General features: G+C 37.6%; 1 protein-coding gene across 2 annotated transcripts in view; it reads right to left on the bottom strand.

Annotated features, from left to right (window-relative positions):
* The window catches only part of REV3L (REV3 like, DNA directed polymerase zeta catalytic subunit), a 117,482-nt gene that overhangs the window by 25,896 nt on the left and 67,309 nt on the right, over positions 1–24,277 (bottom strand). The window contains exons 12-18 of one of the 2 annotated variants that reach the window (XM_082300982.1): positions 21,535–21,674; positions 14,906–19,097; positions 13,543–14,528; positions 12,871–12,953; positions 11,701–11,826; positions 9,951–10,143; positions 7,439–7,550 (exon numbers count right to left, since the gene is read on the bottom strand). In XM_082300982.1, coding sequence (XP_082157108.1) covers positions 7,439–7,550; positions 9,951–10,143; positions 11,701–11,826; positions 12,871–12,953; positions 13,543–14,528; positions 14,906–19,097; positions 21,535–21,674 — 5,832 coding nt within the window. The remainder of the gene's footprint in view (positions 1–7,438; positions 7,551–9,950; positions 10,144–11,700; positions 11,827–12,870; positions 12,954–13,542; positions 14,529–14,905; positions 19,098–21,534; positions 21,675–24,277) is intronic. The other variant, XM_082300983.1, reaches the window with a different exon arrangement.

Raw genomic sequence — 24,277 nt, 5'->3', positions numbered from 1 at the left:
GAGCTTCTCCACACTTCTGCCATGGGACACTAACTTTCTGTGAAAAATATCTGAACCTTGTTACTCAGCATGGCTCTCTCTTTATTACAATTTGGGCTTTTGCACCTGCCAGAAGTTGCAAAAATACCCTTTTATCACCTACTCCTACTTGAGAGGGAATGGATTTGATACAATTTTTGCCTAAAGCAGAGGATTCTAAAGTTTTTCCTTTCTAGCATTCTACAGAAAGTAAAAGAACTAGTACTTTGCCTCTGGGGGATATTCTGATATCTGCTCTTCATGTCTAAAGAATAATTCTTTGGTTCTGAAGATAGGAAATGACCATCAGGAGTGGAAGTGGTAAATTTACTCAATTTGGAAACCTATTCCACCAACAGTACAAACCCAAAGCTACTTGGAACAATTTATGGACAAACGACTGAAGCTAGCCTGCAGTTCATTCCAGCAGTGGAATCAGCAAGAGTTATGACCACTTGCTGCTCTGCACAACATACAATGACTGCCAAATGACGTTCCAAAATTATTAATAGCTCCATTTAAGCTTTGAAATAAAAAGGAATTATGCCATGTTTTATACAGGCATAGAATAAACATGACAAAAATTAACATATTTTCAAATTAATTCTTGTAACTAAACTATCTCGGTCCTAGCATATTGCAAAATGCTACTGATTAATTAAAATGAGGAAAGTAGTCAGTCATGTTCATATTTGAAAACTGGTGTCACGTAATTCAAAATGGAAAATACTTGTAGATTTTGCACAGGACAAGGCATTATGCAGATTGGTTCCATGATAGATGCAAATGTGAATCTGAAACTTGTGAAGAACTGCTTAAGTGGTACATAAAACAATATTCATTATGCCAGAAATCTGCTTTCCCTTTTAAGCCTGTTCTGAACAGAAACAAGCATCCTGTTTGGAAGCAGCAAGCTGCCATAATCATATTAGCAGCTACCACCTGTGATGAAGGACACTTGCTTTGGGTTTTAACTTGCCCAAGCAGAGCATTACTTTTCTCACTTCCTACTTAAAAAAAATTTAGTGGGCTATTATATTACTACTGCAACTGAATACATTTCATCAGTTCTGGAGGTAATCTTCCCATTATCTTTTAACCTAATGAACAAAATGACCTCTGTAATCCATCTGCATATAATCTCAACAACTGTTTCTCTAGTATCCTTCAGATGCAAAGATGTTTTTATAGGACAAGACATAAAAGCCCTTTAGTTTATAGTGTTTTCAGATAGATGCTTTTTCTTATATAAATTAATTGTACCTAACTTAAGTATCACATATTTTAACGCAATTTTATGTAAATCCACATGTAGATTGGAAAGCTTATTAATCAAAAGATTTTTTTAAAAAGCAGTGTGCTAGTTTGGAACTCAGTCTTGCCTGTCCAGGCCATTAGGGATTGCCTCTAATTGCACATTACTGAGTTACAGGCTATCACTTTATGGCGCCATTACTTACTCTGCTCTTCTGTCCCAGCTAGACCCCACACATGCATTAAGGGGAGTGTCTAATTTCAGCTAATTTTGGCATCTCAAGTTTTCTAAACTGGTCTCTATTGTCATTGAACAAAAAGCCTCTTTGGGTGAACCATTTTTTATATTTTAGCCACCTCTTGCAGACCAAGATCCTGTTCTCTCTGTTTAACTTTCCTGGTGATGAGGATAGCTAGTTAGACAATGACAGTGAAGTACAGATGTTTAAGTTTCAGTCAGCTGATTTATACAAAGCTATCTAAATGGAAAATCAAAGTAGAGTAGCTAGTAAATGCTGAGATCAAATCTTACTGTAAATTCCCTATAATCACAGTCCTTTAATGTCAGTTTGTCCAACTTGGATCCAAGTGGCATCCTTCTAAAAGCGTGAAAACCAATAAATGTACTACTGGCAGCTGAGTTGCTCAGATACCACAGGAAGTTACACATATATGTATTTTGTATGTATATCTGTAAGCATTCACAAGTGTATCTCTGAATTATCTCTGAAGAAAAAACCAAAATAATATTAAATTGAAGAACTCCTTTCTATTGTATTACACTTAGAACCCTGAACTCCTGCACTACCTATGCATAAGATCGACCTCATGCAACAGGTTTAACAGACCTATCAAATTTCTTGCACCTAGAAAGAGACACTGTTGTTTCTTACTTCTAATTTGTTTGCTGATAAACGAAATCCTAATTTATGCAGCAGAAATGCCCTCTCCTGTGGCCCAATCTCATGTACCAGCTGTACCAATGAACCAGTGTGACACCTGCCGAGATCTCCTGTGGTATTCTATTTGCTATTAGAGCAGAAGATGTGGCTGGACCTAAAAGAGTACATTATTCCACATGGGGAAATGAACAGGCAAACCCGAAGTTTAGCTGATGTGAGCTTAGCTGAAGTGCAACTCCCTCTCACTTTCTCTCTCCCCTTTTCATGTGGTGCCACAAAGAAACAGGCTGGGAGCTAAGAGGACAAGTTTTGTATGTTTCATCCTCCCGTCTCACAATTTTTACAGTATACTAGGAAGCTGGTCTCCATCATCAGTTCAAGCTATTTTATTAGAAGAAATTGTAATGAGACCAGGTGTTACACCTGCAAGAAACTAGTAAATTTTAATACTGATATCTGAAAGCTGCTGGCTAGGAATAACACGACAGGAATAAGAGGTGTGCTTGCCAACATATGCTCTTTTGTTAAAAGGATGGGCCCTGATACTGCTTTGCATGCTGTTGCCAATCTTTCTGCAAAGATGAAAAGCAGCATTTATGCTGGCAGGATTTAAACACAACAGCATTAACATTCAACTCATACATGCTGCAGAGAGAAGAAATGCGATTATTTTCCTTTCCAGCTAAGTTGTATATGCTACTATGACATCTCTTTCTCTTTCTCATTTGACAATTTCGTGAATGAACACCAAAGCTTCCCAGTTATACCTTCCCTTCTATTATGTGTCTGGTTTTCCTGACTGCTATTTTTCTTCCAGCTATGATTAAGAGAAAAAGGGGGGGAGGGTAGGGGGGAAATTATGCTAGACCTATGATATAGACAAAAGCAGTAACTGTGCATAGCAACACAAGGCATGGTGACTCAAACATATAACTGAAATCCCTGAAAACATTTTTCCAGTTTGCCTTAGACAATAAAAATCCATAAAGTTGATACAGGACATTAAATACAGATTTCTACAGGAAAATGCCTCTGATGAAGATGATACTGGCCTGGAAAAAGAAGGTTAGATTAGCACATCTCTATTTTAAGAAGAAAATGTTGCTAGAGCATTTACAGAAGAAAAAATATAATGCACTGTATCCAAACAAAAAAAATTATTAGCATTATGCCTTATAAGAAAAACACTATAAAAAATATTTAAGCATTAACAGTTAATTAATATGCAAATGTTATCCCCAAAATGTTTATGTAAAATCTTACATTATACTCTGTTCATGTAATTCTATCAAAAACTACTTCAATGGAGACAAGGAGCTGGTGGGCATCTGGTAAGTCTCAAGTAGCAATGAATGTACTATTTTTTTCAAGCCCATCCTGTTTTCACATTTTCCTGTGTCAGAGAGATGGGGACTGTGCATTCCCACATGAATTCCCCAAATTCTGCTCCTCTCACACCTGCAGGACCTGCCCTTTTCTGCTATCTGTTAGCATCTGCACTTCAAGAGAAACGGAACAATTTGCCTTAAAAGTGAAGGGGAGGCCCAGACATTTAATTTCTCTTTCATGGGAATCCACTGCTCCATCAGGCTTGGACATTCCTAGTTTTGCTATATTTTAAATCTCCATGCAAACATTCTTGTAGCATTCCCTTCCACCTTCTCCTCCTCCTCAAACAGTCAGCTTTCCTGTGTTAGGGAGCTATCTCAATGTGTTTACTCTTTCCTGCTTTTAGGTTCAGAGGGATGGTTCTCTCACTTTCTCAAGCAGAAAGATTCTTCCATTTTTTCTCCCATCTGAGTGCAGCTGCCACCTTATGATCAAAAGAGGGTCTATTCAAGAAAGCACTTCAGGCAGCACAACAGAATGCTTTAGGACAGCAATATATGTCAAGGCTCCATTTCAAGAAAAAAAAAAAAAAAGCTCTCTGACAACTCCAGAGAGCCTACAGCCTGGATCTCTCTGCTTCTAGGACATCCCCAGTGACTGCACAGGATTAGAAGGAGGTTGTCTCTCAGCTGCTTTATGTCAGTTTTGAACTGAAGCCCTTTTTATTTTTTTTTTTGTTTACAGCCAGAGGACAGCTTACCAAAGAAGGGAAATTTGGACCTATGCAGGTGCAGTTCCCTCTCAAGGTCTAAGACAGCTGTCAGGGTACCAAAAACCAATTTAACGACGCTTTTCTTTGTTACAAATCCGTGTTGCTTGTTCTTCCCTCCCTCCTCCAAACTCACCTTTGTGGCTCTTCCTTTCTGTCTGTTTCCTAACTCTCAACCCTCAACTTCAGTACTACAATACCTTTTAAAATTAAAATTGTCACTACACAGACTTTGGTATTCACACTTGTAAGTACTCCCGTTTCACAGGTTAGTCACTCTCAGTAATGACCTCCTAGAAACAGAGGTGCTTATTCTCCTCAATATTTGGATAAATCTGCGAATTTTCAGTATAGATGAAATCACAGATCACAATTCAAGAGAAACAATCAGGTCTTCTTCTGGTCTACTAGAACTCAAGATGACTTATTTCTGTTTGACAATTTCTCTGAGTTAATCAGAGACAACATCTACTAATCCACAGAAGAACATTTAACCTGGTACTTCACGGATGCCTAGGTATTAACCTTACCATGGTCATTCAGATCTAGCAGACCCTAAACAACCTCACAGTGAAGGTATTAACTGAATCCAACTTCAGTTCATCAATTCCAGCCAACTTTCTGGAGCAGTACTCATCTTCAGTGAAAACAGAGTAACTTTAGCTCTGCTATAAAAAGTTAGATTTGGGAAACACTCTTCACTGACAAAAACTTAGTCAAAGAGGCTGATGAGCTAAGAGTACTGCAGAAGTTACAAATTTTCCAGGAATCACCTTTGCCTCATCTGTGTGAAAGACTGACCAAGAATTCTCTATTGGGCTCTTCCAAAGTTTATATGTATTGACGAGAAGTTACAGAATCAACCACTATTTATTTTCAATAGCCAGGGTAGAAAGAAAACAAAAGGCCTAAACAAAGAAGTAGATGGCTGGAACTTGAAACAACTCCACAATTTCACATATATGCAATAAGAGGAAGAATTAGGCCAACTACTAAGAGAATGACTAGAAATAGGAACAAGAATTCTTAAACTGGACTGCATAAGATAATTCCTCCTGCAGCCAAGATCCTCTCTGTTCCGTGCTCCAACAAGTTGATAAAATCTGTTCCTGATATTGACAATCAAGAGTGAGCAGACAGTCTGTCATTCACTATGCCAGGAATCTGGAATTTCAGTCTTCCACAGCCCAAGAGGCCTAGAACATGAACCAAAAGCAGGCTGCAGTCATGCTGGGCATGCTGTTCAGTCACAAGAGCCTATTATTACCCAGCCTAAAGCATGTATCAGAATATAAGATACTGATACAATTCTCAGCTGGAAAATTAAGGTGATTTTGAATGTTGCTTCATGAAGTTCAAGTGGTAGTATTTCTTAAATATGGCCTGATAGTTTTCTTTCTCTAATCTATCAGATCTACTATTAAGTGCATCTACCAGAACAGCTGAAGCTCCTAGCTTGTGCTGGAAAAAAAATAACACTAAAAAGATCAACAGAAGATTGTTTAGAAAATAATTACTAATTTTCATTAAAGCTGCTTGCTTGTTCATTTCTCACTGAGGAAGTTTTTGCAGTCCACTACTTCTTAATCACACAGTTTTACCATACTTCCTCCTTCAGTTAAAGTTACTCCAGGCCTAGACACTTGTTTTGTGCTTAAATACAAAACATTTACTCCAACAAAATTTCTTCTTTTTTTGCCCAGGCTACAGAAAATAAAGGGGAAAAAAGAGCAGCAAACTGTAGATGTGGTCCAAGATTCAAAAAACATCTTTTCTGAGAGTCCATCAGAAGTCTGATACCTGAGGTGTTATTCTAGAGTTGGGAGGGAAGTAAACGAAGATGATGACAGCAGTCTGCCTCTCCATTAATAGATCAAACCTTTTATCTTCCAGGAATACAAGTCAACTAACTCAATCTTTGTGGATGAAGTTGTTGCATCAAAAAGGTATGCTAGCACATAGTAGAGAAGATCCCATAAGCAGAGATTTCTCAGTCAGCAACCTGGTACATTCCATCTTGGAGTACACCAAAACTGCATGACTTTTTTCGTTCTGTAATGCTTTCAGTATGTACAGATACAGACAATTTCTGTTCTTCAGCGATTAATGTGGATGTACATTTTAACTGCTGAGTTCTCTCTACCATATTCTTTCTGTCCTGTCACTTTTTAAACTTCTTCATTTATTGGCAGTTTCTCATTCTGAATAATTTTCCCAAGTTTGATGGAGCACTAGATTTCCAAGAAAGAGAAAAATAGTATTATGTTCCTTACCTGAATTTTGTCTTCTCTGAACAGGAATCTGCTGCTCTGCCAGGACCCACCCTGTGCTGGTTGCATTCAGCAACTCTTTTTGTATTCTGGCTTCATGGGGTTGGTCAAAGTCTTTCTCATCAGAGGTTTTCTGGTTGGAGAGAGAAAGAATTGCAAATGTACTCTGCCTAGCTTTTTTTGTCTTGTGCCTCTATTCCAGCAGGGTGACTCAGAGTTTAAATCTGTTTATTTTCCTTGCAGTTTTACAGCTTTGCACCTGTCAGTAGGGTCTGGAGAGACATCTGTGGTTCCACCTACGCACCAGGCAAGAGGGTTCCCAAACAGGCTTCTCAGCCTTGGTGGAGATGGGGAAAACCAGCAGTTTTCCAAGTCGGATGGAGCAGGGGATTTCCATTCAGAGAAGACAAAACTAATGAAGGAAACTGATTTTTCAACAAACTCTGACTTTAAACTGCAGCAGTTTCAGTACCATGCAGGTTTTTTTCTGTCCTGCCTCAGAGTTCCTAGAAAACTCTTCCTGTCTGAGGGGTTTTCTATAGCTCTCAGCACTGTTAATATCTACTATTCTGAGAGTTTCAGAGAGAGATGTGTAATGAATTCTGGGGTTAAGAGGAAAAGTTGTATGTTAAAAAAGATTACTAATATGGCTGATTAGTTTCAAGACTGTAACTCAGCTGCTTAAGAGGATCTGAATGTTCTTGCTGTCAGAGAAAAGGAAAAGCAAAAAGTATTTTTATTTGAAAGACCACCATGCTTGTCCACTCTAGAAATAAGCCTTTGAGGAAAACAACAACAACAACAAAATCAGTATTTGAAAGACTGGCAAGGGTTGAAGGAACTAAATCTGCTGTTCCAAGCCTGAAAAATAAAAGCAGAACGTACAGATATGCTACCTTTTTACAATATTCACTACTTCCTGGAAAAGAGTTCTTTCATCAGTAGCGTAACTGACTTCTAGTCCTGTAACTCCAGATCTTGTAAGCAAGGGGGCTTGGCCTCTGCTCCCTAGAAAATAGAAGTGAAAAAATCTGTTACAATTTAGAAGGAATTTCATTACTTCAGTCAACAATACTGCTTTAGAATTAAACATATAACTGAAAAGATGTATGGAACACAGCTTATTTTTATCTTTAATAATTACCACAATTAATTCCATGGACTTATTTTGTTCCTCTGGGGTGGAATAATTTTTTCTTGTCACTTTGTAGAATTCTGCCATAGTGGTAATCTTGCACAAATTCTCAGATATAAACAAATTTGATTCAAGAGAAATTTCACTATTTTACATGTACAAGAGTCCAGCTACTACAAAATGACTTTTAGTAAGAAATATTAAATGACTATATGACAGTTCACACACTGTTTTTGTGCAAAATATAGTTTTAATTGCTATCTTAGAGTAGTGCTTTGCAAAATGCCTTACAGAATGAAAATGCTATATGACAGTATAGTTATTTTTTTCAGCACACTGCTAAGTTACTGATAGAAATGGAAAAACATGACCAACTGCTCACTTAGTGCACATTAGGAGTGTCCACATTGATAATGTCTGAGTAACATCTAAATTTGTATACATGCAGGAACTCAGCATTTGCCTCCCCTATTAAAAAAACCCTCTTTTTATGAATAATGCACAACACATACTCTGTTTTCTCTATACAACAGATAGTATGATCTCTGTTAAGATGACCTTGTAGATTTTAAGAACTGGAGTTTTTAAAAGGTATTCTACTTTGACACATTTTTAAGATCTTGAGAATTAAGAAAAGTGTGCTTTCAGAAACAAATGTTAAAACGAGTACTGTGACTTACAAAGCAATAATAACACAAAAGGGGAAAAAAAATGTATCTCAATGTCAAGTCACTCCACAGGAAACTCAAAAAGTTCTAACCAAGAAAGTATTGACAGCACACATCAACTAAAGCAACGAATGTCACAATAACATTTAAACACATCATTTTATTTCACTAACAAAACCAGATCAGAACCTTTGTTTTTTCAAAGTATCACTGGACCTTTCACAGAAAGCTTTTTCTTGATAAATTATCAGTGGCACACACCTAGGGAGCCATAGTGGCTATACTGTGGAAAAATCTCACTTAGTAAGGTAATGGAAATAAATTTTCTAAAGATAGTAACAAGCATATAATACCAGAATAAAATTCACTGAGAGTAATAAGAACTTAGCTTAACATGATATAATATCTACAATACTTTGAAAAATAAACTGGTAAAAGAAGAAGCTGTTGCCTTATTGCTAAATTTATTTTTGGTAGGTTTTTGTCCACGCTTAAAATTTTAGACAGTATTTTGTGGTTTGATACACATTCACAATGCCAAAGAAACCCTGAAAGAAAAGAGGACTACTTTGGGGATGGTTTTTTGTTTGAGGTTTTTTTTTTGGTTGTTTTTTTTTTACTAGCCTAAACCAGTGGTACTCAACCTTTAACAGCTGGAGAGCCACTTCTTATTAAAATGGAGTTGTAGAGCACCATAAAAATCAAGTATCAACAGTGTGATTTTTTTCCATCATGACACTTCAACGTGTGATGATGCTGCCTTAATGCCACCACACATTGATACATCACGACATGACACATCAGCATCCTCTCTCCCAGCAGCACTCTGTCTTCGATCCCTTCTGGCTGCTAGGAAGGAGTGGGGTGGAGGGGTGGAAGGGGCAAAAGGGCAAGTTTTTCCCCATTCTGCCCCACAGCTGCTGGGTGGGAGGTGATCTCTACTCTTACCTGTGGGGGGATCCCAGCAGCTCCTTTTCTTTCCCCCTATGGGAGGGGGAACTTCAGCGACTCCCACACTGCTGGTCCATTTGCTCAGTGCTCCCCGCGCTGCCTGATAGAGTGGAGCGCCGATCAGATGCCTACATTGCGAGAGCCGCCTGTAGGGCCATGAAGAGCCACATCCGGCTCTAGAGCCACAGGTTGAGTATCACTGGTCTAAACAAAGCCAAAAAGGTACAATAGAATAAGGGCCCCTGTTTGGATCCTAAAAGGACCAGATAAAACCACAAAAATAACCCTTAAGTAAAATATAAAACATACTGTCTTGCTTTTAACATTTTCTACTTGCAGCTATCCAGCAACTTGAGTAGGAAACTAAAGGCAAGTTTTCCTCTTTACACTTTTAGAACACTGCAGGAGCTTGTCCACAAGTACGCAAACGTGGATATTTTGCACACGTGTATGTTATCTGTGGTTTACAGCCCATGCAATAGTTCTTTGGAAGATATAAGCAGGAAAACTCCATATTTAATATGGCCATTCAACAAGACAAAATTAAATGAGATACACAGTAATATAGATACTCTATTACATTTGGCTTGCTACTGTTTGATTACTACGAAATAGCATTTTTGTAAAATATATTAAGAAAAAAGAAATAGGAACCTTGGCTTGAGAGTGTCCTGTCTCTATCAATCACTATAGCACCAGTGATTTCTTTTTTATCAGTATTTGGCAGTGCTGAGTCTGATGAGATGCAATAGAATAAAGCACAGATCGGATCAAACTCTGGGTCTGGTTCCAAATCTCGTCTTGTTCGAGCATGTAACTCCATACTGATGAGGGTAAGGTGTTGGACCTAGCAAAAAATAAACACAGTATGTTAGTTTGTTCTGCAGGTTTCTTAAAAAAAAATTAAGAGAAGACTACCAGTGCAAATTAGGACAGTGCAGACATTTATATGGTGGTATTACATTGTAACTACAAGGTCCCACCTGAAAATTAACAGAAGTGATTAAACACGCATCTCTGGATCTCACTTTTTTGCAAAAAACACCACCTTAGGAAAAAATATGATTAATCATTTAACACATTTTTATACTCAGTTATGAAAATTCAGCATGTGTTTCTGAGTACCATATTCTTCTACCAAAAGCAGAAAGTAAGACAAAAACCAGATAATGTTCAACTTCAACAATTGTAAATTCCTGCAGTGTTTTCAAACAGCTTTGTATATTGAGCTGAATCACATTTCTGAACTGATAAAGAACAAAGAAACACTCTTGGTTTTTCTTCTCCCTTCCCCCTCTCACCCGAGACAAGCATGAAGACTCTTACAGGAAGGTAGGGAGAATATCTAACTTTGCCTTCGCTTGCATTAAGGAACTTCCACATCATATTACCAGAGCCTTTTGCAGAATGGTTTACATTAAGAAAATGCTAATCCCTATAACTGCCAAGTTTTAACTCTGCAATAAAGACAGTATTATTTTATACTGTTTCAATGCTATGTTGCTGCTCTGTTGTCTTGCCTAATATTGCTCATAATGTGGACTAATGGAGAGGTTGGACAGATGATGAGGGAAAAGTTAGAAGTATTTCTGAGTATGTAAGCTGCCCTAGGGGCAGCCTGATTTCCTCTAGATTTGCATGCTAAATCGCTACAAACATCACTGAAGTGAAATTTTACTATCAAAGCTCTATCTCAATTTCCCCCTGGTTTCTTGTGGCTTCTCCTATGTCCTCTACTCAGTGCTATCTCCCTAACTCCTGTATAAACTGGCCAACAGCTAAATGCAAGGCACAGATGTGGAGACCGTCTAGGAGCACATATACACACACTGCTTGCCCAGTCAGCAGCCAAACACAGCAGTACTGTATTTACATTGCTTCCCTTTCTCCAGCACTTTGATTCCTCTCCCCACACCAAACACTCATCTGCATTAAATATACAGAGACCTTCTTTGAGATAGGCACCATTTTGCTAAATGTATTAGAAACTGCCCAACAGGTTCAGAAGGTAACAAGTAGAAATACCAGGAGGGTCTGACGGACTGCTGCCAGATGCCTTATTTCTTAAGGAAACAATCCATGAAAATTATGGTCAACTAATTTTTCAAGTAATGTTTTTATGCAAAACTTACTATTTATTTCTTCTGATTTTTCCCTTATTTTTCTTTTTAAAGGGAGGATTACCATCTTCTCAACCAAAATACTGTGAAGTTTAGTTCAATACTGTTACCTGGACATCAAGCTGAAACTGATAGATCAACTACTTAAAAGTTGCAGACATCACACACTGATTAATTTTTAAGTCATGTAGGAACCCAGGAGAAAAAGATTTTTGATTTCTGCCAGTATAAAATCGGCCTGATAAACTACAATTTTATAAAGTGAAATGAAACAGTAAAGTTACCTCATGTAAAGATTTTGCTTCCTGCAGGTTTTCCACACTGACTTTAAAACCATAAGTATTATTTAAAGATGGTCCTTCAATCTGGGAAGTCTCTTTCTTCGGAGCACCGAGGGCAGCAAATTGATTCTTATTGGGCAGGGGAAGAAAAAAGCACAGGATAATGAGAAAACACAGGTTGCTAAACTCATATGTAACACAAAATAATATGAAGTATTAAATACAAAATTATCAATGAAAATGCAAACGCTACACTACAAACTACTAAGAAGTCCCCAACTTTTTACTATGTCCGCGTTTCATTTTTCAACATGCAAACAACAGTTGTCTCTTTCTGCCTTCTAGAAATAATTTTAGTTCATAGCAAAGCAAGAGGCAGCTTGAAATACTTAAAAAACCTCCCAAACAACCAAAAACTTCCAGAACCCTACCAAAAAGCCCTGCCAGTCCCACACATACTGGCTTTCTTGCAATTCTGAGGATATGGAAACCAGCAATTCTCTATTCTCTCTTGAGCAACAACTTGTCAAAAACCCCTGTTTCAGTCATCACTTTTTAAGGCACTGAATTAAAGGTACATTAAGCACCCCTTTGAAATAGGTGAATACCAGTATATTGAGAAGAAAAAACTACTGGGTCACTCCAGTAATACACCTAGCCTGCCATTCTGTTTCCAACATGGGGAGCAGAAACACTGTTTAGGGAAAACAAGTCCAATCCCTTTCTCCTCTGTCAGCACACCACAAACTGACCTCCTTGTTTTCCAAAAATGTTTAGAACATTGTCTGAAAACTAATACACATTGAGACACATAAATATACACAGGTCTGGGTATACATATATAAAAATGGGAAATCACACTGGAACTTAAAAAGGATGTTGTAACTCAAAGAGCAAAACAACATCTTTACACAGTGCCTCTTTAGTGTTTCATTAGTGTCTCACTACCCTAGAACAGCACCCTCAATTTCCAACTTACGCTCCCCCCAAATTAAACTCATAAATTTATTCCTAACTTTGAGCGTGCTCTGATTCTACAACAATTGTACCCTACCATTTAAAATGTATTTTCAAGATCTTAACAGCTAAAGACAAAAACAACAAAGAAGAAAGAATGGAAATGTGTATATGTGGCGTAATAAAAATACATCTGTACAGAAAATGTTAATTTACCTTCATTTGTGTGGTTAGAAGTACTCTTCGAAGACCATCAGTATTACTTCCTCTCTTGTGGCTCAATTTCTGAGCTTTTGGTTCTGTAAATGTATGAGTGAAAGACTCCTTAGCCTCAGTAGTATTGTCTAGGCATTAAACAATATGCAAGAAACAACAGAGGCATTTCCTTAACATTACAAACAAATATTGCATATATAAGCAAATACAGCTTTATCCTTCATCAAAGCCAAAGCACAGCTACTGCAATTTGGTATTTATGGACATTCAGGAACACACAGTACAAGGCCAGTAAGTTACAAAGCCGCACATGATTATCATCTTGAACACTGCAATGTTATTCACACTATACATTGAGATTATATTTGGAAAAATACAAGCAATATAGTCAACAAGATCAAAAAATCCCCCAAATAAGCAACACTTTTAAATTAAGCTTTTAACCAGCACTTCAGAGTTCAGATACTAGAGACTGTTAGGAAGCAAATGGATGTTCTACTTCTAGACTTTTTCAATAATTCAGTAGTTACTTTAACAACAATGCACAGAACTTTTTCTTTCAAAAACTAGTTTTAAATATATTTCTGCAGAGATATAATTTTTTTCTTATTATGTCAAAAGAAATATATTCAGATTTGTGTGTGTGTTATTAGAATCACTTAATGGATTTACCTGCAGATAAAGGAGTAAAACCAAGAACTTCAGGCATTCCATCTTGGCTTTTTCTCTGCACAATGGGTGTACTATGTAGGCAAATGGATTCAGAATTTCCCAGATCTTCATTAACTGGAAATGGAGATATGTCAAAGGATGTCCTAATGTCCTCTTGGGTGCATGGAGAATTTTGTGCACTTCCAACAGGTACTACATCACTTCCTTCCACGGAAGACAAAATAATATCTGGATTTTTCCACTCTGTGTCTTCTAAACTGCACTGCTTGGGATCTGGAGATGCCACCTGCTGCCAAGGAGGAAGCACTGGAGAATCTGGTGAACTGTAATTGACATAATAATCTTCCTCCTCCTCCTCCTCTTTATCATGTTCTGGAGCTGAAGTAGTGTGTGTCTTGCTTTCACATGAAGTTTTATTAGAGTCTATGTCATTTTTAGTATTTACAGAAGTTCCTATAGTGCTTATAGACTTATCACAGGTTTCCTTGGTTTGTGTTTTTGTATTTTCTGCCACAGAGGCAGGAGAGTTCTTTGTAGGCACAATAGGTCTTTCATCTTCCAGGCTAGACAAATTTAAATCTTTAGCTACTTTTATTACTTCTATAGATTTCTCTTCAGACAAATCTGCAGAGCTGAAATTTTCATCTGCCTTTGCCAGCTCAGCAGGATGATTCTTAGGCAATTTCTTGAAATGTTCATACTCTTCTTTGGCATGAAGCCATATCTGAACTTGCTGTTGGCTTGGAGCACACTTGCATGGCATTATGACTATTTTTTTGTCTTCACTAGTTTTATGGCTATTACTTTCTCTTTTATTAACAGTAGAGTGACCATAATGAGGAGGAGATCCCGGTCTAGGACTTTCTGTCATTGCTGAAAATGCAGTCTTCCAGAGTCGTAGACCTTCTAATGAGAAGTCCCCCTCAAACTCAAGAAGGTCATTTGGAAGTCTGGTTTCCACTGTGAGAAGCCGCCCTCCAATCTCCCTGTGAAAAAAAGTAGTCTGAAATTACTGTTTTACTCTAAACTTCACTGCAGGCAGTCCTCCAGATGATGGAAAACCAGAGTACTACTAACTAGTTTTCTCACTGTGCAATTCCCATAGGCAGTATTTTTATTTTACAAACCATGAAGGCACATTCCTACTTACTACAATAATATACAAAAAAAACCCCAAAGTTCCATGAAAGAAAATGGGTATTTGGACTGGAAGCACAGTAATTTTCAACTTTAAATGTATGTATATCAGATGGGATCTTTCATGCATCCATGCCACATAACACCATAAAACTGTTTACAGGAAAAAATTAAAATTGAATATAATCACAATCATACGTAAACAGAAATGCATTCAACACAGTACCTTGGCTTTTCTGGGGCATCTGCAGGATTGCTGCAAAATGGTTCCTGATAAACTGTTTCTGCAAGATCATGATCCAGCAAAGTTGCCATGATTTCTTCACGACTGGGTGGGGACATGAGAGGCTTAAGAATGTGAGCAGTACGAGGTGTAAAGCTTCCATTCTTTGATTGTGAGGGAGAACTGGTTGATCTTGGCGAACTATCTGGAGTTGGAGTTAATGCTTCATTGTTTCTTGAAACATGTAATTCTAAATCCTCAGAAGCTGCATCTATAAGCTCACCATCAGGCGATGACAATAAAGATGTAAAAGAGGTATTAACTGAATCAAGTGGTTGACAGGGCTCAAAAGTGGTTTCTTTTCTAATGTGGCTTTGAATCCAGTCTGAGCAGGTTGGCTGAGAAAGGTTAAGAAATCTCTCTTTATTAACTGTATTTCTATTCAATTTGAATTTTTCATTTAAACAGACTTCAGTCTCTTGAGTACAAGAGGTATCGATAAAACTAGATCTAGAAGTAGAAGAATGAATGGTTTTCCTCCATTGACTATGGCAGTGGTTCTCACTATTATCTAGTGAGGTCTTCTCAAAAAGCTCAGGGCTCAGGGAACCAGACTGTATCCATTTATTTGTGCTTGAAGAATGTTGCTTTTCTTCCTCAGATTTTTGGTCATTATGACACAGAAAGTCATTTTCTGTTGTTTGTCCAGAACCAAGATCCTGAACTGCATCACTCAAGAATTTCTGGGGCAAATTTTGATCTGCTGGGACAAACTGGCTTGCAGAATAAAAACTGCAAAATCCACTTTGCCCTATAGTATTAATATCAAAGTTGTAATTGTGGTCTGGAGATAAGCTGTCTTCAAGTGAGTAACAGCTTTCAAAACCAGGGTCTGAAAAAAAAATGGGGCTGTCATCAGATACAGAGTGATCAATGCGACTGGTAATCGGCTGGCTTGCAGACGCCATTTTTGAAAATTTTGCTGTTTTTTCTTTAGGTTTTGTGCTCCTGGGAGCACGAGATTTTCTTGATGATGTAACTGACCGTGACCTTTTGATGGCTTTATTCTGTTCAAGAGGGCATGGTATGCCCTTGCTCAGCTGTGGTTTGTCGGGCAACGGCTCCTGTGCAATACTGGCATTCTGAGCTTTCTGCTGTCTCTTTTGGAGCAACTCTTTCAAAACAGCCAGGCCAGACTGTCCTTCACCAAACGCTGATGGGGCCACTATATTCCTGTTTTTATACTGGGAGATGGGTTTTGGTTGCACTGTTGCTTCTGACGGAGGCCTTTGTTTTGTGGTTTCAGGTTTAAAATGTGACATATCCAAAAGAAATCCTCTCTGGTTTTGATCGCAATTTAACTGTTTCACTGGACTCTTCAAAGACGTTACAAAGCAGTTTTTAGGCAATTGAAGTGGTCCAGGGTTTTCCTCAGATGGCTTAAGAATAGAAGAACACGGATCAGAATGCTTGGATGCCTCTGGTAAACAAAAAATCTGCTGTTGATTATTGTCTTTACAATGCAAATAGTTAGTGGCATGTAATTGATCCATCTTTGCTGTGTCCAGAGAGTCACGAGTTTCATTTAATTTCCCAGCTGGTGGCAAATATCTGACTTGCAAATTTTTTATCTCTTCCGCTTTTGGGGAAGTCTTATCTTTAGACATGTGCGCATTCTGTATTACGTGAGTTGAGTGATTAGATGGATCAAATATGTTTTGAATGAGAGCAGAATCCTTCATTCTAAATACAGCACTCTGAGTCCTGGACCTTTGAGAGCTCATTTTTGGTACTTCCCTTCCAGATGCCACAGCAGTAGATGCGAAAGACGAATGAGGGTCTTCCCGTGGAGCAGACAAACACTGTGCATCTACAGGCTTATCAATTTCCATCAATGAGTGAAAACAGCCCGATGAATTACCTTGTGCATCAGCTGAAGGGAGCTGTGCTGATGGCAGATATCCAGCTGAATAGCCAGGAAGAGGACTGTCTTTGTGGTTGTGAAGTGCCTGAGAACAGAGAGAGTTGTAAGAAATCTCAGGCAGATCTTGATGTTTCAGCACAAACTTGACTTCTGCAGTAGAGCGACCATTTCCTTTTTCATCTTTAAATACAATGCGTTTTCTTGAGGACGCTTTTTCAGCCGTTTTTTGTTTTGTTCTAGGTTTCTTCTTTCCATCATCTGGTGTTTTATTGGCCTGATTAATCTTTTTCTTTTTCTTGGTAGATACAGTGGGGCTGGCAAATTTCTTTTTACATTTCTTAACCTGAGTTTTTGCTCGACTAGTTTTTCCTACACTAGTATTAACAGTCTTGCTGTTGTAGATATTGGGCCCCCTACTAAATAAAGCTTCTCTGTCCAGGTTGGTCAAAATTTCTTCTGCTTTTGGATCAGTGGGAGACCAGCAGCGAGGTGGAGATGTGTTTACTGGGCTTGTGCTTCTCTCAGAAAGAAAACCTAACTTAGACATAACATCACTATAGTTATAGTCACAGTCTTCAGCTTCAGCGCTGTAGGAGGGCGAAGGAGGAGAAAGAATTGTATGAGTCCTTTTTCTGAAAGATAAAGTTCTTTTAATATTTGTACTACCTGTTTTTTGTGGTTTTCCAGCTTTTTTCTTGGTTGACTTATGTTTTGCTTTCCTTTTGTGACTTTTCTTTGGTGTTAGTGGATAAATAGGATATTTGGTTGCAGGAGAGTCAGGAACTTTTGGCCAAAAGTCCTTTAAAGGTGCAAGCTTTTTATATAAATTCATCTTTTCCTCTGTGAGTACTACTCTTTCCTCACTAGAATCTACTTTCCCCAATTTAACAAGCATATTTTTTCTCCCTCTAAATCTATTGATGATAATATATTTAATAATAACAGGTGGCAATTTTTTAGAAAGTTTTCTACGCTTTCGAGACTTCTGAGACCCATCCAAACTTTCAACACTTTCTATCGGTTGAGGTAGATTAATTTTTGAGTTGTGTGCGACAAAGCTCGATTCACTGTCTTCAGTCTCATAATTTACCTTCCGTTTTGTTCGGAGCGTGTACTTATTCCCACACAGTCCAAATGACTGCTCAGTTTCAAGAGAGCCATCTGCAAACTGGCAGTCAGTGTAATTAGCAGTACTTGTAGGCATTTTGTTTTCAAAAGCCTCAAGAGGAACTTGAACTAAGTCACTAGGTAAAGCACTATCCTTATCAGGAATGTTACTACAAGCATTACCTTGTGTATAGCAGCTTTCCTTCACTGATGCAACATCATTTACACTTGCAGGCTCCTGACGATTGATAAAACTATGCTTCTTTTTATTCAGTTTCAACCTGGACTGTTTGTTGCCTTGCTGTAATTTATATGTCACAGGAGCTAACTTCTGTGGCCGACTGAGACAATTGGAAAGAACAACACTAGGAAAGAACATATAATGTGCTGCTTGTTGACTGAGGCTTGGCTTTTCTGCCTTGTGCTCCTGAAATTCTTCATACCTAATTTTAAGCTTATTAAGGCCACCTTCATCAGTGTTATTTTCAAGTGAATGTACCACAGTTCGACTGCCTCCTGAACAAGATACCAATTCACCATTTTCTGTAGCTGTTGCTGGAAAGTAACTATTTATACTTGCACTGCTGGATTTTTCATTTACTTCAGAGGACATTTTACCTTTGGAGTGGCTCATATCAGAAAAGTTATATAAGTTTTTATTCAACATGTTGTCACCAATATGGCGGCCCACATGCATAAAAGAGACATCCTTTTCAGCCTTTCTAATGCTAATGTACTTCCTACTAGGTATTGGTCTGTTCACTGATGAAATATCATCTTCATAGTCAAAAATATTATTTCCACATGAAGGAACTTGGAGAGTATCTTTCTTGTTACTCTCTTTGTGAGAATTTTCTGCATGGGTACTATTGCTGAATGGAGTTGGGTACTTTGCTGAGTAAGTGCTTTCTTTTGTAAGAGAATGGACTGAAAGTTCAGGTCTTGTTTCTGTGTTTGGTTGTGAGAGGTCTTCTACAAAATCTTCATTATTCAAAACATGGTTAGAAAGGGCACTTGTGTGTTTACACTGAAAAGTAATTTTAGCAGAAGATGGGGGTTCTAGTGTAGCAGCATCTTTGTGAAAGATTGAGGTCTTAACAGACATTTTGCTTGTTGCAATGACGGAGGAGTGAGTTCGAGAACTTTCATTATTCAAAGGATTGTCTGAAATGGAAGACAAGCAATTTTATTCTAGTTTCCCTGTAAGAAAATAACCTAAGCCATTAAAAATTTTAACAGTATTTTTCTGAAAGCCTTCCCATCCAAACAAGAAACAAAACTCTTGCAAATCACATTACATTTATAATCATGACAACTAAAGACCCTGACTACATGAGTCGCTTTATCAAAATCACATCATCAGTACATTTGTCTCAGGCATTTTGCTGGTAATTCCTCAATGGCAGACTTGCATACAATTGTCAAAGATTTCATGCTGACTTTCTGAAAGAAGGCTTCACAATCACTTTCAGATGACTAAATACAAACAGATTGATTTCTAGAAAAGGTTGTACCCTTCTTTGTCCCTGAGAAGTATGTGTACTCATTGGCTCTGAAAAACAAAAAACTTATCTAAATAACCTTCCTCCTGCAGAAAAGTCATTGCACAGAAAGCTAAAGTAGTATATCTTACAACATGGCAAGGGCTTTGTATGAACTGTGCTGGGCACTAAATATGGGTAGTTTCTGGCACTTTTATAAAGCAGAGCAATACAGCACCCACCCAGGTGTTCATACAAGAAGCTTGCACCAGTTAGTTAGATCCTGGATTCATATCCATGTATTAATGTTCCCACATAAATCTGAGACCAGCAGGGGCTGTGGTAACTTGTCCTGTGCAGACTCATCACATGGTATGTGATGATTTTCATCTCTCTCAATGATACTTTCACCACATTCGTTGCAGGATAAGTATGGACAGGGAAGTGGTAACAAATTAACAAGTGTGTGCTCGCTCATAACCTCGCTGAACCACAAGCAACTTGAGAGAGGTTATACCACTGCAAAGAGGCAGCTACCACAGAGCACCTGGCACACAGAATTTGTTCACGTGTCTACCTCTTTAGCTGAAATGTTGAAGGGGGATAAGAGTTATGAAATATGCTGTATGACCTGGAAGCATGTGCTACACATTGATGTACTAGACTGGGGATCCTTTGGGCCTTTACTGTAAATCTCAACCAATTTGGGGATTACCTTAGATTCATCCTGCCTTCATCTTAGCAATTTATTTGCTGGTCATGGAGAAAAATAAAGGAAGTCCCAACCTGTTTCTAATAACATTTTCTAATGCATACACAGAGTCCCTGATCTGTGAAACACAGCTGGGAGATGCTGCCTATTATTCTTTGAGGGTAGGAGTCCACAGAAAGAATGAAGATGATTAACCGAAAACTCAGAAAATGCAAGTTTGGCAGCGTCAACAAACACCTGGAAAATACCTGGCTATTCAGATATAAAAACTGCAAAAATACTTGTCAGTCAGTCAGATCATACGAACACAGATTCGTGTGTGGATAGGCATTTTCTAATTTAGAGGACCTGGACTGAGATCTGTTTAGAATTTACTGTATCTTCTATTATAAGAAATCAGTGTAAAAGTTGACAGTAATAAACTTTCTAAGCTGACGTTCTGCATGTGACATTTCACATACTTAAAATATGCTAAAATTTAAACAATTATTTAAGATACAGTCTCATTATCCAGCAACATCTCTTATTACAACAAATTAGAAAGTATGGCAAATAAAGAAATCCCAATCGTATATTTGACAAAAGCAAATCATATTAGCAGTACATCAAACCATGTATTAATCCTACCATTATACCTATAAAAGCAAAGGAAAAAGCAAACTATGTTTTAAACACTGAATACAAAAGAATAGCTGTGGTTGTCTATATAATAAGATCATATAGCTCACTTTCTCAACTGAACATTATAATGTGACATGCAAATTTTCTAATGAAACAAATAATATTATTTATATATTTGCCTAACCTCAAAGTGTGCATTCTGTTGACTAATGCTATTTGACCAAAGACAGCATATCATAAAGATGGCAAAAGATCTCTACAGATAAATTAATTTTTTACAGATTTTGAAAGGCAGTTCCTTCTGCATCAGCTTTGCTGCTGCATAGTTTTAACTCATGCAATCCCAAATGTGAACATGCAATCTGCAGAATGAAACACAGGCCCAAACAAAGCCTCACTATATTTTAGCATGCGTGGCAAATACTTGCAAAAAATCACCTAAATTTACACAGTAATACCTTTATTACTTACAATTATCCTAGGAGTATAAATGATCCTACAGAATCATTACTTTAAATACCATATTTGGTTTTTTCGATAAAACTAATTAAACTATGTCCTATTTTGGATCATTGATACAATAAGAAAAACAGATTCTGGCCATCCATAGGGCATTGAGATTAAAATACAGTTGTTTTTTAAGGAAGATGTTAAGGATCTGCTTCTGAAATCTGTTGAGAACTTTTCCTTCCAAGGACTGAAAATGGCCAGCACTTTTGAGAATTAGCAATTTCATGTGAAAATGAACTATGACTCAACTTCTAAAGCTAATTTTCTATTTACTTACCACCATTTTCATCTGCAGTTCCATCTAACTGAGGTATTGAAAGATTAGTTAGGAGCATATTGTTACCACTCCACTCCATTTCTTCCTCTGAAGATGAATCCTCTTCTGTTGAACTTCGATGCATATTTTTGCCAGCTGACCTGGAGGAAAGTGAAGGAACTAATTGATGCACAATACTTCTATTAGAAAACACCACGAGCCACAAGGAACATGAAAATCAATGGGATGTGGTGCTATGTAGTTGTATAATTTGGGGGAGCAAAAGGAAACAAACAAAAGTTTTGTCACATTTCTGAGAAATTCGAAATATTATTCAATGTTACTATTTTAAGAGGCAACAGTTGTAGCCAACCATTTTAAACAGCAGCATTCACTAACTTAAGAAGATACAGAGAAGGCATTTAAATGCTTAATTTTAGTTCAATTTTACTGAGATTTTTCATTGCTTCAAAGTGCTTGAAATTTGAAGACTAAACCAATTGTGCAAAATTACTTCAGTTTAGCTGTTAGCAAACAGCTAAACTGAAGTTTTTGTGGTTTTTTTTTGTTAAGAAATCTTTATTGTATTATAACAACTATCTCTCTTGGTAGGCTTAACTAAATCACGACCAAACTATGTTTCATTTTACCTCTCATTGAATATTCTGAAGCAGCTGTTGTTAATACTTAAGCTGCTTTAACTAAGTTAACTGTTCTACACTGCCATGTTTACAGTCATAAATTCACTGGGAAAAAAAAAGAAGTGAATCTACAAAGAAAAGCTTCTATGACTTTTTCATGTTTTTAAGGTGGCATGCTTTATATGGGCATGGGGGAAGGAAGAATGTAATAGAAAACCACAAAAAAACCAAATCCTTCAGTAGATTATAACTGTACAAGCACTTAGGAATCTGATTTCATCTTTTTTAAAATAAAGTGTGAGATGGACAAAAATCTTAACAGAAATAAGGTATTCTGTGGCTACAAGAAAGAAATCCAGATACATATTAAGGTACTGAGCTTTGGGGTTTTTTAATTTGTCTGTTGTTTGTTTAAGTTTGTGTAATACCTTAAAAGACATAAATACAAGGAAAATCCACAATAACCTAAATACAGTTTACTTTTGCAGAACTCTTTTATGACTGGAGTTAGACCAGCATGAATTATATGTATGGTACCACCCCAGACATCTGAATGTCAGCACTGAGCTAATTTAGATCAGGACAGATTTGTTAGTTCAAAAACAATAGGCTCAAATGTAACCACAATTTCCACTCAGGTCTGGAAGCACGACTTGGAAAATCAAGTAACAAACACAACTAGGTATACTCTCCATGATCTAAGTGAGCTTAGTCGTCCCTCTTCTATGTTTCCAAAACATGGAAAAGTACAGCACAAAGCAATCAGCTCTATATGCAAATTAGTATCAACCTGGGGATGTTTCTTCCAACCTGAATTATGTTGTAATCCCAGGTAAATCTTTGTCAACTTCAGTAAACCAGATCAGACTGGAGATGACTTCTGCAGGTAGCTTGGATTTCTCCTCATTCAGGCCCATCAGTTTGGATTCCAGGAAAATTTGTCTAACACACATGATACCACCATACATGAACTGGTCTAGGTCTTGGTGGGCTTTTTTATTCCTGATGGGCTTTTATCTTCAGTTCAATACAAATTTAACCCAAGCCATTTAATTCACTCAATAGGGTGTGGTTACTCCTCATTAGCTCAATAGATTTTCTGAGATAACGAAGATTGGTGAATACTCACTAACAGAAAAACCATAGTATGGATATGGTAGGATGCATTAGGAAGCCATACAGATGGAATGAGCCTGAGCAGAGTAAATCATGAGAGATCTATCATCAGACTCAAACTGGTTCTTTACGCATGAGCAGAATCATGCAGAGAGCAAAGATACCCATGCTTGTGTCTGAAATCAGTCCAAATTCTGTAGAGAGCTCAGTGAAACAGAACTTGCAATTCCCTCTGAACACAAGTTCACTCCCTGTGGAAGCACATGGTATGCACATTTTCCCTTGTGCTTTCTGTCTGGGGTTAAGGTGTAGGCATATGTGATCAAGATATTAGTGAGACAGCCCATCAAGTCACTTGAGTTTTTAAATAGGATTCTGTACTGCATGAAAGCAGTTAATTGCTTCAGGATCCTACCTGACTCCTGAAGTTGTACAGTCAAGCTCATACAGAGCTGTGCCTGAGCTAATGAACTCTGCAAGATACAGGTTTTCACAGAAACTACCACTAAACTGAAGTTTGATGTTATGTGTTTTGGATGGAAATTTCAACTTTTCAGACTACTGTGAAGGAAAAAACATAGAAAATCAAAGGTCAGATAGGAAAATTAGCTTTAGAGATCAATTATCTCTAGAACCAGGAGACTAATGAACTAACTTCTGGTTCTGTTACAACTTTTATGTGTCTTTGGGAAAAAAAAAAAAGTATTTCTATACCTCTCTGGTTCTCTGAAACACAGTATCATGACAATTTCTGATGTAGGAAAAAACCCCAAATATAAAAATGTTATGTCTGTGAAGTTTCTCATATTTCAAACAGAATTATAAATATCAGAAGGTGTGCCATAAGCAGGGGTCAAGAGAAACTGGATATAGCTGCTTTCAATGCCTGTCAGTGCAGACTGTACAAAAGGTCATTACAACCTGAGACGGTGTTCCAAGAATCTTGGCCTTAAAAATATTGAAGTTGCTGACCTTTAGCAGTTGAGCAGAGTGAGCAACATTCATGT

This window comes from Coloeus monedula (assembly GCF_965178545.1).
Source record: "Coloeus monedula genome assembly, chromosome: 2".
In the NCBI taxonomy this organism is placed as follows: Eukaryota; Metazoa; Chordata; class Aves; order Passeriformes; family Corvidae; genus Coloeus; species Coloeus monedula.
The sequence above is the reverse complement of the archived record's forward strand: the minus strand, read 5'-3'. Positions and strand labels throughout refer to the sequence as shown.